The sequence below is a fragment of the Pelodiscus sinensis genome, chromosome 4 (assembly GCF_052426305.1).
Source record: "Pelodiscus sinensis isolate ZL-2025 chromosome 4, ASM5242630v1, whole genome shotgun sequence".
Classification (NCBI taxonomy): domain Eukaryota; kingdom Metazoa; phylum Chordata; order Testudines; family Trionychidae; genus Pelodiscus; species Pelodiscus sinensis.
In genome coordinates this window covers 70,654,930-70,671,844 of record NC_143055.1, presented here as the reverse complement: position 1 = coordinate 70,671,844, position 16,915 = coordinate 70,654,930, and the positions used below count along the sequence as shown (strand labels likewise).

At 43.3% G+C, this 16,915-nt stretch overlaps 1 protein-coding gene across 11 annotated transcripts in view; it reads right to left on the bottom strand.

Moving 5' to 3' along the window:
• CBR4 (carbonyl reductase 4) overlaps nucleotides 1-16,915 on the bottom strand; it is a 156,586-nt gene that overhangs the window by 117,332 nt on the left and 22,339 nt on the right. For 9 of the 11 annotated variants that reach the window (XM_089777927.1, XM_089777923.1, XM_089777928.1 and 6 more), the window contains exon 6: nucleotides 3,891-4,025. The exons of 1 other annotated variant lie outside the window; for it this stretch is intronic. In XM_089777927.1, the coding sequence (XP_089634053.1) occupies nucleotides 3,891-4,025 (135 nt within the window). Of the gene's footprint in view, nucleotides 1-3,779; nucleotides 4,026-16,915 lie in introns of those variants that run through there. One more of the 11 variants, XM_075931144.2, reaches the window with a different exon arrangement.

The window sequence follows — 16,915 nt, the reverse complement described above, 5'->3', positions numbered from 1 at the left end:
GCCCTCAGCCCCTGCAGATTAAAAGATACCTGCCTTCACACCTTATCACGAGGTTTAGCTTAGCTCATTTCATCCTGATTTTGTATCTAAGGTTAAACTTCCCTGGTCTGGCATCTTGGGGACCTGACCGGGCCCGAATGAGAAAATTTGCTGGGCTAAGGGAGGTTTCCTGACACTGGTCCCCAAGCTCATCACCTACTGCTAGCAGGCTGCCCCAGCAGTCAACCCTGCCTCACCCTACCCTATCCCCTCCCAACCTGGGTGGGCTGCTTGTCCAGCTACTGCTGTCTCCCTGGGCAGCACAAGCTCCTGCTGGAGGGCTCCGGTCCTGCACAGCCTGGAGCAGCTAAAGGGCTGGGGCTCTGGCTCCACACAGCCGGGGGACAACCACGGGATTGGGGTTCCAGCCCCACCAGCAGGGGGATACCGCAGGGCTCCAACCCCAGCACTGGACTCTTGGGGGTTGCCGTGGGGACTCTGGCACTGTGCTGTCATGGGACTCCAGCCTTAGTCCCGCACTGCTGGAAACTGCTGCAGGGATCTCTGGTCCAGGAGCATGTGTGGTCTGGCCAGGCTAGAAAGTGCTGTACTTTGGAGGTATAACATATAGTATTAACTATCTGTATTTGACTTTGGGAAGGTCAGATTAATTTCCCTTAACTGGACTGCATTCTACAATTAGAAAACAAAAAAAGAGTAAAGTAGGTGCCACCTAAATAACAGGTAATACACAATCATCTCACCCTTGTGTTAAGGGAACAAATAAGGAGGATATGAACTCTACATAGTCTATAACTTAAAAGTATATATACACAGGTAAACTAAAATTGCTTGCATTCTGAGTTAGCCAAACACTATCAATATCAGAGTAATAATACCATGGAAACATTCTTGAAGGCCGCAAGTTCAAGAATGTATGGGACTGAGGTAGTGAATTCCCACTGAATTTTAATGGGTACTAGATGCCTAATTTCCTTCAGCCTCTTTCATTATCCCAGCATAAATCCCAAGAGAACACACTTTACATGGAATTGTGAATACTGGTGTCAACATTATGGGTATCAGCCTTTTCATCTAAGCAGTCACCTCTTACTGGAATTATACAAACGTCTTAATCTAAATCATTCAGTTTCCCATATGATTATATCTTTGGCTGCACTGCCCTCAAATGGCAAAAAAGAAGTCCCTTCATTGAATATACTTTATCGTACTGTATAATTTATCAATCAGCTGGCTAACATTTCTTGTACTGTATATTCTTCCCTAATGCGGAAGCAAGTCTGTCCACTGCTCTCCTGCTGCAGTTCCTGGCAAGGGAATACCTGCTATTTTTAAAAGTACAGTATATGATTTCTACCTGAAGATTTGGTTGATGAAATATCAATTGTGCTATGCTTTCAAAAGCTACTCAAAGTCTAGTGCACTTTGTTTTTATGAGTCAGTAGGGAGGGAAGACTAAAAACTGGCTATAATCTGTGGCTACAAGAATCACACAAAACAAGTTATGTTTAGTCACAGGAAGAAAGTGGGAGTTGGGGTGACAGTCACCATGTGTTACATAATCCTATTTGCTCATAAGATACTAAGGACAAAGTTACAGATCATCCATTTACTGATACTTCTGCCAGACTGGTAAAAAGGCATCTATGTTCCACATGCTGTGACTTCATATTTTGGAAACATTTGGTTTTTAAATATCAAACTTTTTCCCCAGTCACTGATAGGACATAATTACATTTACAGTTTTCTATCAGAAATCCTGGCTTGTAAAATTTATAAAATGCAGAAAAGGTTGCAGCTATAGTGCTAATTTCAGTACAGATTCAAGTGATCATTGTGCATGCACTCACAACTGCTACTGATTGCAACAGGACCTGAATACATATTTGAGAACAGAATTTTGAAACTTGTATTTTACGCACAATTAATATCTTTCAATGCACATTATTTCAATCCCTCAATGTCACTTCAATTATGCTGGAGAGATACAGAACTTCTAATTCAACTGCCTTAGCTACAAACAAGAAACCATTACCTGTATGAGATAGCACTAAGCAAACATATAGCTTATTAGGAAAATATTTGTTTGGAAAATAAAAACAAAAGGTAAGGAATTTCACCCTATACTGGAGTTTACCATTTCATTACACATAAATGCCATTTCTTCTGAAAAAGGAACATCTGAAATACTTGGTCAACTAAAGCAACTGCAACCACAACCACTGACCAATGATCAGGCTTTCAAATGTTAAGTCTTCTTGTGCTACAGGAATGTTCAGAGTGATGCTCTCATTCTTTCACACAAACCCCCCCCCCCCCCCATATTAGTTCCCTAGTTTATTGATAAGATGATCTTGCATGACTTTCTTATCAATAAACTAGGGAAATACAACCTAGATGGGACTACTATAAGGTGGGGGCATAACTCTTAGAGTGTGTCTAGACTACAGGGTTTTGTCGACAAAAGTGGACTTTTGTCAACAAAACTATACCTGCGCCTACACTGCCGCTGAGTTCTATCGACATAACGTCGACAGAACTCAGCAGTTTTGTCGACAGCTGTAAACCTCATTCTATGAAGAATAACTCCTTTTGTCGACAGAAGGCGTTATTGCATCTACACTGTCCTTTGCGTCTACACTGTCATATCGACAAAACTGGATGTAGTCTAAACGCTCTTTGTTGACACGTTTGTCGACAGTATCTGTCGACAAAACTTCTGTGGACAAAAGCCTGTAGTCTAGACGTACTCTCAGAGAGTAGTTATTAATGGTTCACAGTCATGCTGGAAGGGTTAACAAGTGGGGTCCCAAAGGGATCAGTTTTGGGACCGGTTTTGTTCAGTATCTTCATCAACTATTTAGATAATGGCATAGAGAGAGCACAAGCTAAATATGAGTCAACAGTGTGACACAGTTGCAAAAGAAGCAACATGATTCTTGGATGCATTAACAGAAGTGTTTTGAGCAAGACACAAGTAGTAATTCTTCTGTTCTACTCTGCACTAATTAGGCCTCCGTTGGAGTACTGTGTCCAGTTCCGGGCAACACATTTCAAGATAGATGTGGAGAAACTGGAGAAGGTCCAAAGAAGAGCAACACAAATTATTAAAGGTCTAAAAAATATGACCTATGAGGAGGGAAGACTGAAAGAATTGGAAGAGGGGGGTTGTTTAGTTTGGAAAAGAGAAGACCGAGAAGGAAGATGATAACAGTTTTAAGAACCTAAAAGCCTGTTACAAGGAGAAAAATTATTCTCCTTAACCTCTGATGATGGGACAAGAAGCAATGGGCTTATATTATAGCAAGTGAGGTTTAGGTTGAACATTAGGAAAAACTTCTTGTCAGGGTGGTTCAGCACTGGAATAAGCTGCCTATGGAGATTGTGGGCTCTCTATCACTTGGATATCTTAAGAGTAGGTTAAATAAACATCAATCAGTGATGATCTTTGGGCTTGGTCCCACAGTGAGAGCCGGGGACTGTACTTAATGCCCTCTCAAGGTCCCTTCCAGGTCTATGCTTCTATGATTCAGTGTCTGATTTACTATCATCATTTCTCCACCTCCTCAGAGAAGTAAATCAAAATAAGTTCTATGATGCACCCACCATGCATTTCCTCATTTAGTATAATATATGCAGGCTTCAGTTAGCTGACCAATGTGCATATGACATTACAAACATACATTCTAGAGTTTACCATTTAACGTGTACATTATTATTTCACTGTTGTGATTTAAAAGTGCCAGCTCATGAAAGCATCATCTTGATTACACACCTCAGAATCTTCATCGGCCAAGTTTATTTTTCCCCTCCATTCAAGTCATTGTATAAATACTGTTGTGGCACTTAAATTAGAAGCTGCAAGCCTCCATCTACAACTAAAATCTGACCTGTAATATAGGGAGACTCAAGGAGAAAGACAACAGCTTGTGCAATTTCATGGGGCTCTCCAAATCTTCCAAGAGGAATAGTTTTCTTCAACTGATCTTCTTTCAAATGTGCAGTCATCTCTGTGTGAACAAAGCCTAAGAGAGGAAAAAGTGTTTGAGACAAAATATAAGCAGAATTTGATGAGAGTGGCTGCAGAAGTTTGTAAGAAATCCTAGTATGATACAGTGACTCTAAAGCTCCTTGGGTCCTATCCGATTTAAAGTATGGTTTATGAAAAAAGTTATATTTCACAGAGTCAATCCAATCTCAGTGCAAATACAGAGTGTGTGTGTGTGAGAGAGAGAGAAAAGGTTCTGAGAAAAGGTTCAACAAATATTTAAGTGGTTTGATGCTAATGGAAAGTGGTGATAACTTAATCATATCAGATTTTACCACAAAGAAGAGAGATTTCAGAAGCTAATCCTCAAAAACACTTATGTATAATAGAATACTGCCAAATATTCATCCCTGTGGTATTATAATACAGCTTGTACAAAATGTGTCATGTGAGGTATATACGAAAAGCCAATAATTTGCTGAATATGATTATCCTATTTGTATTGCTGTATCATTTTTGTATCTTAAATAATGACTGTATTTTTATTTCAAATATATTTACTCCTTGATAACACCAAAAGGTTTGTTTGCATTCAGGCTATTCAGCTCATCATGAATGGTCTAGTCAAGAAATATGGCCCATCAGCAAAGAAAATGGACCATGGAAATGGCTTGTCCTCATCTAGGGACACTTCAGCTGGCCTAAGAACAATGGCTGCTATGACTCAGAAAGGTATTCAAGGGCATGTGATCAGACCATACGATACTAAACTGCATTTTGGTATAGGAATGTTAGATAGCATGCAATTGCACAGTTATGAAACTGAATCGAAGTTTAGGGGTTACACGACTATTTGATAGTCCTTAGAGACGGGACCAGCAGCCAGTGCACTCCCAGCCCCACTCCCGGGAGCCCCTTGCCAGCCCGCACTGCTGCCGCTCTATCACGGGCAACAGTATGGGTGGCAGGTAGTTCGTGAGGGGAGCCATTTTAAAAATGGGCTCCATGAGCAGACTGGCTCCTACCTGCTGCCCCACACTGCTGTCTCAAATACAGAAGCAGCAGCACAGGGCAGCAGCAGCCCCTATCCACAGGCTCCAAGCTCCCCATGGACAGAGGCTGGTTCAGCATGGAACTCGGACCCTCCCATGGACAGAGGCTGCTCATGGAATGCCAGAGCATCCTCTGTTTGCAGGGAACTTGGATATCCTGCAGACAGGGGCTGCTGCCATAGAGCAGCCTCTGTCCATGGCGAGCCTGGGCCTGCCGCGGACAGAGGCTTCGTGGCAGCCTCCTCTAACCCCCACCCCCATGCTACTGCATCTATAGGCTTAAAAGCCATCTCCCCGCACATATCAATTCCTATCTGTCCCCCCTCACCCTCTCCGCTGCTGCCTCTCTATCAGAGGCAGCAGGGTAGGGAAAGGGAGCGCCGGCTCCCACCTTCCCCCTTTGCTGCCTGTGATGGGGGAAATGCATGTAGTTGACAGAATTAACCAATAAGCCCAGGCTTATTGGTTAATTGTGTAGTCATTTACACAATGACATGCCTATTTTGGTACCTATATTTTCCCCCCCAAACTGGGCTAGGAACCTGAGTTGGAACAAAGGTATTCCTGCCACATGGAGAAACTTTTATAAGGTGGGGAATGACATCATGACTTGTTTTCAGTCCCCTGCCATTCAACACCTGAAAGAACTTCAGGGACACACAGAACTTGAAATGGGGACGGGAAACCTAAGATGCAAAACAGATGTCACTTGTGCATCAAGAATCTGCAAGCCTGCTTGTATCATCACTGAGGACAAGATATTACTGATTCAAATGCTATCTAGTTTGCAAAACACAGATTCTGATTTTGTTTAATTTCCTAAATAACCTGCTTTGATCTGTTTGCTATCACTTTAATATCTATATGATAGTAATTATTAATTTTGTTTTAAATTTTATCTTAACTAGTGTGCTTTTATGTGAAATGTCTGGGAATCTCAGCTCTAAATGTGGGGAAGATATGCAACTACATAGATGAAAAGGCTGACTAATTTACTGATCCTGCACCATACAGACTCATGTTCTGTGCAAGACAGTACAGGAACTCCCCGAGTTACAAACATCTCACTTACGAACGAACATCAGTACATACAAGCAAAAGCTCACCTGCAGCCTCAGGCAGGGATGTCCTTAGGATTTATGGAGTCCTATGCAGTACTATTTAACTGATACCCTTATACCCAGCAGCAGACTGAGAAGGGGATGATGATTTTTTTAGAGATGTAATTTTATAATCTTCAGAAACACACTAATTAACTATTTTAAACTAAGGCCCTATAGACTAACACAGTAAATTCAGAAACTACATTATATATCAGGGATTGGCAAATGCCTGTTAAATGACTTCATTACTACTTGAATGATTCTTTCATGGGTGCTATGTTCTGCTAATAGGGCTGGCAGGCTTTTTAACTTTTAAGTTAACTAGATCTCGGGAGGAAGAAGGGGCACAAAACAGGAATAGGCAGAAATGGATGGACATTAAGACCCAGTGGTGCACCAAATTTTTGGATATCCTACAAAGCTACATATTCCATGCATGGCATCTGAGGAATAGGCAAGAGGAACAGGTGGGGGTGAGCAGCACAAGTGCTGGTCAAAGGATTCTGGAAGGAGCAAAGGGCAATCATGGATCTAGAAGCTGAAGGAAAGTGGTGCTTTTAAAAGGAAACTGACGTTTTTCTCCAGCTGCCAGTTGCACAGCCATCTCCTGTTCCTCTGGAGTCCTCCAGTCCAGCCTCACATCGCTCAGTGCATCCTGTTGTGTGTGGGGGCTGGTTGCAGGAGCCAGCACAGGATGGGGCAGCCAGAGGATGCCCAGAAATCCCCTTCAGAAGCTCCATCTACCTCCTCCTTCTACAATTAAACTTGGCTTTCTTCAATCACCAGCATTCAAGGTTAAATAAAAAGCTGTTTCTACTATTTTTTCATTGCAAATATATAGTATTTTAGCAACACTATGGATTACATAGGCTTTTGTGGGCTAGCCTGGGAAACTAAATACCATTAATAACCTTGTTTCTATGGGAAAATGCATTCCACATTCAAAACAACTGACTTACAAACAAATTTTTGGACACAATCCATTTGTAAGGCGGAGATTTCCCGTACAATTTTGGATTTATATTCCAATGAGGTGCAAGGTTAAGAATCTGCGAAATTGGCAGGTTTTTTCACTGTCTGTCCATGAGTTGCTAAAATAAAACACTCAAGCGACTCAGCTGGATGTGTGGCACCACCTGCTGACATACTGGGTAAGAAGTATGGAAAGCCAGCCTAGCTGAATGGTTTGGTAACAGGGCAGTTCCAATAGTTTCCAGCATAAAAGAGGTAAGAGAAGGTAATGCCTCCCCTGGATCTTAGTGATCAACCTGTCCCCTCTTCCTATCCCTATTCTGACCATTCCTGAAGGCTCCCATGGCAGGCTGTTGCTGCTTGCAGACTCTTCCTCTGAAGTGGTTCTGTTAACATAGAAGTGAAATGCTTTGCAGTTTGCCAGACCTATTAGCATAACATTGAACCTGTGAAAGAGCCATTAGGTCCTAAGGAAACCATTGAACAGGCATGTGCCAAGCCTGAATTTACTGACAAAAACAGTTGTGGATTACTATTAGGGATGTTAAAAAGTAGTTAATTAGGCAACCATGTAACTGCTGAAAATCTCACTGTGGGTTTCCGAGGAGCTGGCTGAGATGCGGGCTCTGCTGTAGAAGCGTTATATTGCTGATCCCACAGTATCGGGTGGCAGCTAGCTCCCCAGGAGCTGGTGCACACCAGAAGTCAGCTTTTAAGCCAGCTTCTAGTATGTACCGACCCCTGCCTACCAACCTGTTCCCAGGAAACCAGCTTCCACCTCACACTGCTGCCTCTACTCTGTATCAAAAGCAGCAGCACAAGGTGGCAGCTGGCTCTTGGCATGCGTCAGCCCTCGCCTGCAGCACTGCTCCCACGGAGCCAGCTGCTGTCCTGCACTGCTGCCTCTCTCAGACAGAGACAGCAGCAGGGGGAAGACAGCTGTTTCCCTGGGAGCCAGTGCGTGTCAGGAGCTGTTTTTTAAACCAGCTTCCAGTGAGTACCAGCTCCACTCCCAGGGAGCCAGTTGCCACCCCATGCTGTGAGCTCTAACACAGAGCAAGCAGCGCGGGGATGGCAGCTGGCTCCCCGGGAGTGGGACCAGGAGCTTGCATGTAACCATTTAAACAGTTATACTATTACATTCCTAATGACTATGTCTACAGGATCTTTTAAATTTCAAATTTCCTTTAAATATAGTTTGTTGAAGATTATAAAATCACATCTCTAAAAAAATCCTTGAATAGCTATTTAGATGCACAATCTGAATATTGAGCTTTAGCCTTAACTGCTTGGATCTTCAGACTTACCGTTTTTTTAAATAATTTTTTCAAAAGACCATCCTTCTCTAAAATACACATTTTAATTACTATAGTACAAAAACTTTCTTCCAAAATCTTCCTGTAATCATGTTTCACTCTCCTGCTGAAGAGAGCCTTTAAAGCAATGATTCTCAAACTGCAGTTCGCAGACCATTAGAGGTCCGTCCGTGGCTCGAGCTTAGCCCCCCCTCTCCTACCCTCCCTCCCTCTTCCCACAGCACGGAGACCTCACTGACACTCCAGCTCCCCCATCTCCCCGCAAGAATGGAGCACCAGCACTGGCTTCCCTCTGGGGGTAGGGGGAAAGCCCTGAGAACTTCCTGCCAGAGCTGCTTCATGTGGAAGAAGTGGAGGCACAAGCAGCTCTGCATGCTGCCGCTCCCCTCTCTCCACCCCCTGCCGGGGGGGGGGGGGGGGGAACAACAGCACAGACACACAGACTGGAGGCTTTCCCTGCTGCTCTCACTGGCCAAAGTTATGCCCAATGGGAGCAGTAGGATGCCGCGCCTGGGAGCGGTGTGGGTCTCAAAAGCAAGTAAGTGCCCCCCTGCCCTATCATGCCCACCTCCCATATCTCTACCCTGCTCCTACACTGCCCCCCACCAAGACACCCCACCCCCAGCCTTCTCCTGTACCCTCTCCCCAGCCAAGACACCCAACTCCACCTGCTTCTGCATCCTCCTCCCTGGCCAGACACTCTACCCCCACCCTGTTCCTACTCTCTTCCCCCAGTCAGATCCCCTACTCCCAACTTGCTCCTGCACCCCCCCCCCCCCGGCCACACACTGCACCTTCCCTTGCTCTTGCCCCCTCCCTCCGACCAGAAACCCTATTCCCAGCCTGACCTCGAACCCTCACCCCCTCCTGCAACCCACCTCCCATCCAGATCCTGCACCCCCATCCCTATCCCACTCACTGGAAGCCCTGTCCCACACACTGAATCCCACATTTTTGTTCCCACCCCAAACCCTCAGGGTCCACAAAATCCACTAACCCTAGAACTTCAGAAGTGTAAATCTGGCCCATGGGAACCCCTAAAACTCAGTCTTTCCTGTCCCTCACATCCCATATGGCTGGAGCACCAGAGGAGTGAGGTGTCTCAGGTGGGGAACACATCAGTGAGGTTCGGAGATTTTTCTGAAGGGTTTTTTTGCTTCTCACTTCTGTGGTCCTCAACTGATTTTCTTCTGTGGGTCAGTAGCCCTTGATTCAAAAAAGGTTCCCCACCCCTGCCATAAGAAAACATTGAAAAATTTTGTGTTGGACATAAATGAATATTTATAATGAAGTTTGATAAACATGAGAAAGTTAAAGTACTTAATCTGTTTAATCATTTTATATTTCCTTTCTTACTGGTTAAATTAAACCATTCTCCCTAACTGCAGCACTAGGAAAATGGTTTGGGTATAATTATGTAACTAAAGGCAAGTTTCCATTAGTAACTGGTGGCCCATGGAAAGGTCTGTATTGAGCCAGCAGCAATTACTCTAATTAAAAGAGCAAGAGGGGCTCTAAATGGCCTCTTAATCAGCTACGCTCCCACACACTGGACGCCCTCCTGCCTGGCACAGGAGGAATTTGATCCTGGGGCACTCACACCACAGGTGAGCACTCTAGCCCCCATTCTCCACAGGACTTTATAAGCTTACTGCACCTTGCTTAATATACAGTTAAAGTGGAACACTTGAGGAAATAGATCACACTTTCCCTCATTTCTCAACAAGCAGAAAGGGGTTTAAAACTAGCACTTCCTATCTACACTACACGGTTTTTCCGGGATACTAAAGGTATCCCAGAAAAACTCCATCGTGTCCAGGGAACACGTCTGCTCTTCTGCTTTTTTTTGCTCTGTCTTCCTTCTTCCACAAGGAAGAAGGGCTCTTCTGAAATAGGAGACTTTTCCAAAATGTGGGACAGTGTATGAGAGCCACATTTTGGAAAGCCTCTTCCAAAAAAACTATCAGAAAAAGGTACGCAAATTGCGGAGCGCAATTTGCATACCTTTTTCCAATAGATCAATGTAGTCTAGACAGCTTGAACCAGCATCTACTCATCCCAGGTACCTCTGCTTGCAATCCCTGACTAGCAACCATTTATGCGCCAAAATCATTTCTCAGGAGGTATCTTTGAATGCCCCACCAAACAACTGAGGCAAGAGGAGGAAGGAAGTTGAGGCCTACCATGTAACTTTTAGCCTAGTGGTTAGAGGCTTCATCTGTGACCGCAGGGATGGGAGGCTGGGCTCCCATTTCAGCACTTAAAAGCTATTACAAAGGCAGAATATGCTAGAGCTCTATAAATCACGTAGAGAAGTGAAAAAGGATGTGTAATCCACTCCCTTCACATAACACAAGAGTCGGGGTGACTTGAGGACATGAATAGGCAGCAGGTTTTAACAAAACCAAAGGTTGGAGGATGCTCAGCCTTCCCCTGCCTACCATACCCCACACGCATACTACTCTATCAATACTGTGTTAATCCATCAGTGAGCCAGACAAATTCTAGCTATGTATCTGTCAGTGTACCTCAGGCACGGGGACCTTGGCATGCACTTCCTGCAAGGCACATGCAATTTGTAGCCCTCCTTACTAGTTGACATTGTAAAGGCCAACCTGTAATTTCCCCCTTGCCTTCTGAGAAGGGAGTTGAAGAGTTGCTACCCAGGTGAATTCCCTAATCATTGCATCATAGGCAACAGTGATGAGGGCTCCCACAATGTTACCATTAGAAGTGGTTTCACTTTAAGGTGAGGCGAGGCGAGGCATTATGCTCCCTCTCTAGGCCAATGGTGGAGCTTCTCTGGTGTGTTAGGGGAGCTGCTGAGTCAAATCTTTCTGTCCCCTGAAAACGATGTGTGGGAAGAGGGATGTGCTGCAGCCCACATACATGTCTGGATTACACAGCTAGTGATGATGGAGGCTGGGAACACCTTGAGCTTGCCTGTTGCAGCTGATACACTTTAGTTAAATATTATTTGGGCAGCAGCAGCTCTGCACTTTGTAGTCTAGTGGTGAGAGTCCCTACCTTGCTTAGTGGTACTATGGTATTGAATACTCCCTCTGCCGGTCTTAAGAAGGGGTTTCAAACACAATTGTGCTGCATGTGCTCTGGACAATATAGGGTTTGTTCTCCTCTTGTCTGTGGAAACTGTTTAATTAAATGTTGGCTAGATGAGGAGCTCCTTCTGACTTCCTCTATAACCCAGAAGTTTGGCTGTGGACTTGGATTGTAATAGGTGTGGGTTTGAGTCTATGCTGGTGTCCATACCTGCCCCCGTTCTGTAATAGTCCTGGACTTGCTGCTCTCGTCTGTCTAAGCTTTACTGCCTGAGTTAAATGTGCTTTGGGCCAGGCTCACAGATACCTCCACATTCTAATCTAGTTGCTTATACAAGACAGCATGAGACCAGAGGCATTTCAAATGCATTGAGAACAATGAGTGATGGGTAATTTTGACAGTTTGATTTTTACCAGTAATAGGGAAATATTATTGAGAACTGATCCTGAAGGCCTGAAATACTCATTGGTCAACAAAAGCAGAAACTTTTTGGTCATACAGCCTGCTTCAGAGACAAAGTCCACATACAGTGAGCTCTGAAGACTGGATTTAAGCGAAGGAGGAGATAATGCCCAATCCTGGACAGGTGGCAGCTTTGTGATCATCTATGATTAATTTGGATGTACCAGATCAGTAATAACTTCACTGGGGGCTTAAAATGCCTGGAATAAAGCCATAAAAATGTGGTCATGGACATTCATCACTATGGATCCGCCATGTCAAACATATTTTTGTTGATATGAAAGATACATACAACTTTCAAGCAAGCCTGAGTTGTTTTAAGGCTTTCCATGAGAACCAAGTGAAATCCCCCATTTCCAGACCATTTCAAATTTTCATCTGTTTTGGTTTGATATTGTGAATTCTAACATGAAACAAAGCAAAACGTATGTGCACGTGCATACTCCTTTCCATATTGAACACGTACTGACTTTAGTTAATGAAAATATATAGGAGCACTATAGCAGTTTCTGTAATCTATATATGCATATGCAACTTTTTACCTTATTTATAGAAGCTGAAAATCTCTCCTTAAAATAGATGCTGTGATGTTGGCAAACTAGTTACCAGCTCATCCCAAGGTTTCAGAGGGACACTGACAGACACAACTGGAATTGTCTGGCTCATTTATGGGTTAATACAGCATTGATAGAATAGCATGGGTGTGGGGTAGGCTGAACATCCTCAAGCAGCCTATTGTGGCCCCTCCCCAGGCCAGTGTACTTCCAAGGCTGGCCCACAACATTTTGGCACCTGAGGCGGGGAGCTCAAATGATGCCCCCATATCCCCTCGCTTGGGCCAAAACTTTGAAAGGTCTCAATTCTGCCTTCTTCCTGTTTTACTCCTCTCATGGCACTCCACCATTTCTGTGCATCTAGAGCAGAGAGACTACATATGCACCAGCAGCAGACACAATTTTCTACTCTCTGGATCCTAGTGGCACACCCCTCCCCCCAGTCTTGCACCGGAGGCAGCCACCTCAGTTCGCTTCATGTGTACTTCCCACAGGAAGTGATGGTTGGATGTGGTCCCTGACCAGTGCTCAGGTGCCCAAGATCTGTGGGCACTGAAGCTACAATACGCCAGGCCTGAGTCTTTGCCTCCCTGCACCCAGTGCTGGGGTCATGGTATACAGTCAGAGTGCTTTGGGCTCCTGCAAGAGTGAGAAAGGTACAAAAGGGAGGGGTTGGGAGCTAGCATCCCTAGTGAGGCTGGGACCCTGGATGCCCACAGCTTCCAGGTTGCACCCAGGGATATATCCTATCATATATAGGACACCTGGATTTCTTATCTTCCCCCCCTCCCCCCACTAAAACACTGTCCTTGCATTTAAATAGGTTATATCTGAAACACAGAGGTTTCATATTCAAGTAGAAAAACCAATATCAATATTTCAGGATGGCCCTTTAAACTGATGCTGTAGTCAAGATAGTCCCCTCTAAACAGAAGGACATATGGAAAGAAAAGCAGATATCTATGTTTCTGCAACTAGAAATATACACCAAAATTCAATATTTACTGAATAGAAAACGAGCCTGGTGCAGATGAACTCCTAGAATATGTGGGTTATTTCTGTTTTCCATTCAAGCTTGATGGGTATCAGAACTGAACGTATATAATGCTGTCAGACATTTGTTTTCATTGGAAGGATTCAAATTAGATGCTCACATAAGGACAAATCCAGATATTCAGTTTTTGAACTGCTGCAGTATTTGAGCTGATAAGAGAAGTTGTTAAACCACAAGACTTTTCTGCCCATTTCTTATGCAGTCTGGGAAAGGAAGAGACTTAGGTATCCTATGAAATTTGTCCAAAACAGAACAGCAAAGAGTTTCCTTGTCAATACTGTCCATCTATAAAAGAAATTTCAGTCGTTGCTATGTACGAGCTTTACTTGGACCACAGTGGTGGCCAAAATTGCCCATAGAAATTACTGTATTACCAGTCTTATTGTTTTTTAACACACATTAGCATTTGTTTAATACCCAATGCTCCAATATCAACTACTATTGTAAGCTATTATAAGTATAAACATATGAGATACATAATTTCACATTTTAATTAGCTTATATGCTACCTGACTATTTGCTATTTCAAGTGTTGTCAAATTATTAGTAAAACATGGCCCAAGCCTTTTCTGTCCATTGGTTTACCACTGGTAGTAACAATGGTGACAGTGCTACCACAGACCTGTTAGCCAAGAGTAATGATGTAGTAGATCATTAGATACAACATACTCTGATTACCACCACCACTTTGGCTATCAGCAAAATTGGCTAATACCTGGGAGCTACTATTACTAATAAGCAGAAAGCAAGTTTGCAGGGCTGCAGTCAGGGAAGGCATGTGATAAAGCACATCCTTCCCTAGCTGCAACCTTGTAAATCTGCCTGCAGGTGGGGCCTTTCCTCCAAAAATGTTGAAAATAAGCAACATGCTATTGCCAAAACCTAAATCCCACCAACACTGATGTTACTGGAATGGGACTCATTGTTATCAACCAGAAGTTGCTAATATCATAATTGCTATTAAACCAAATGTACTGTATCAATCAATCAACACTTTTGTATGAGCAACAGCACTGTGAAAAACATCTCTGACCCAAGATTACCCTCAGGATCAACAGTGAGCATCTTAAAATCAATCTCAGACAAGAACAAGGGATCCCATTTTAGCAATATTGGTGGCCAAATCTCAATATGGATTCAAATATATTAATAGAATTCTAATAAGATTTAGTATTAGGGATGTAAAATCCCGTTTAATTTAGTTAACTGGTTAAATGTTAAGTTTCACCTGTTGCCTGATTCAACGGGGGTAAGCAAGGGGGCTGTTTTAGCCTGATGGGCTGGAACAGACCCATGGCCTGCCACAGCTGAGCTGGAGCAGCCCCCACACCGCAGGCAGGAGCTGCTCCAGCCTCATGGGGAGCCAACAGCTCTCCGCACCCTGATGCAAGACTGTGGACTCCTAGCTCATGTGGACTGGGAGCTAGCAGCAGTGGGGCTAAAGCAGCCCACACACCACAGCAGGCCACAAGTGGACAGCTGCTCCCAGGTAAAAGTTTACCATTACCTGGTAAGCATCATCCTTTAAGGGTGATACTTACCAGGTAATCAGTTACCTGTTCACATCCCTATTTAGTATTAAATATTAAGTCTGCATGGGGAAGCTCCCTAACAATCCTCTCTCACCCCCCAAATAAGTGTTCTATATTTTTCCCTCCCACACGCAACACCTTCAAAGTTCACACCCAAGTTCCTTTCCAGTAATTACTTCCCTCTCTCTCCGCTCCTATGTTACCCCTGACCCCGCCAAGCCTTTCAACTGCTTCTGAGATGTGGAGAAATACAGCTCTGTAATGTTAAACGAAATACTCACAGTTCTGTATTAATATGCCTCGTAAGCAGTCTATTAGTTAAAAAACATTTCCTGAAACGTTTTGGTCTGTATTGTTGCAGACATATTTACTGACAGGTATTTTGAAATAAATTAGCAAAATAATTGAAAGTGGTATGACAGTGTTATTTTGATAAAATATGCAGAATTTTAAACTATTGCACGCAGAATTTTAGGCACATAATTCCTCCAAGAGTACCTATCTCTACTTTTTATAGTTTTGATAAAGTGGGCTATTTCACTCTCCCATGAAAATCTCTAAGTAAACACAACTTAAATTAATTTTTATAGTTACTATAAACATTTTATTCAGAATATCTTTGAGGAAAAACACATGCATCTGGACATGTTTTAAACCTTTTGTTTATTTCGGAAAAGTTGAATTGGTAGATCCCTTTTGTGAGTTGCATTTTGGCAAATACATTAGCTAAATGCAATACTCTCACACCACCGCTAGGTAAATAGTAAAAAATTCAAATAGTAAAAAATTCATATACCAACATGAAAATTACTATTCTAACTAGGGATGTAATAATATAGTCGATTAACCGATAAGCAAAGTTTATATGTTAATGCTATAGACTATTCATATTTCCCTTCCACCCCTTGCCAGTAAATTTTTTAGCAGGCTGGCCAGCAGCCCAGCTTAGTCCCAGCTTGCACTGGGTCCTGGACCTACCCCCGCTGTGGATCTGCATTTAAAGCGTATTAGGAGCCAGATAGGCAGGCTGCCTCGCTCATTTCCAGCTTGTGCCAGGTCCAGAAGCTCAGACCTCTTCCTCTCCAGAGAGGGGCTGCCCGGGGACTATAGAATAGTCAATTAAACTATAAGAATTGATAAGTTAATCTACTATTCAATTACCAATTACAGCCTGTTAGGTAACCAGTTTATTTAATGGGATCTGTCAGTTGTGTTGCTTTGTTTAATGTTTTCTTATCCTTTAAGGAAATAGCCATGATCAATAACTGGATTATTTTGCCTGATCTCAATTATGGTGTTACCCAAAGGTATGTGAAGAATTCCACCTTGGGGCTGGCAACAGCAATTAGCAAGAGCTAGCTTAGTATTTCTGGTTTCTCTAAACATTTTCAGTAATTTATAATAAAATTACTTAGCGTTCAACAATTTTAAATGACTCTTTCTTCCACAAACAACTATACAGTACTTTAAGAAACTGAAGAAAGAGCCCCATTAGGAGATACAGGTTGACACTCTCTGGTCTAGTATAGCTATGTTAAATTTTGATTAATCGGCTTATCAAGTAGTCGATGGACTTTCCATTGACTTAGTGGATAAGTGGGACTCTCACTATCCTGCTGCACATCTTCCTTTGAAATGTACAAGAACTACCCACAGCTAGTTGGTCCCCATTTGTGCAGGTTCCCTGCTGCATCTCTACCTCCTCTGTCTCCCACCACCCATACAGAGGCAGCACAGTTGGGGAGGGGGTGCGACTAGTCAAATAGTGACTCAACTAATCCTTACTCCCTAGTCCAGGACTCTCCCTGACCACAGATGGTGC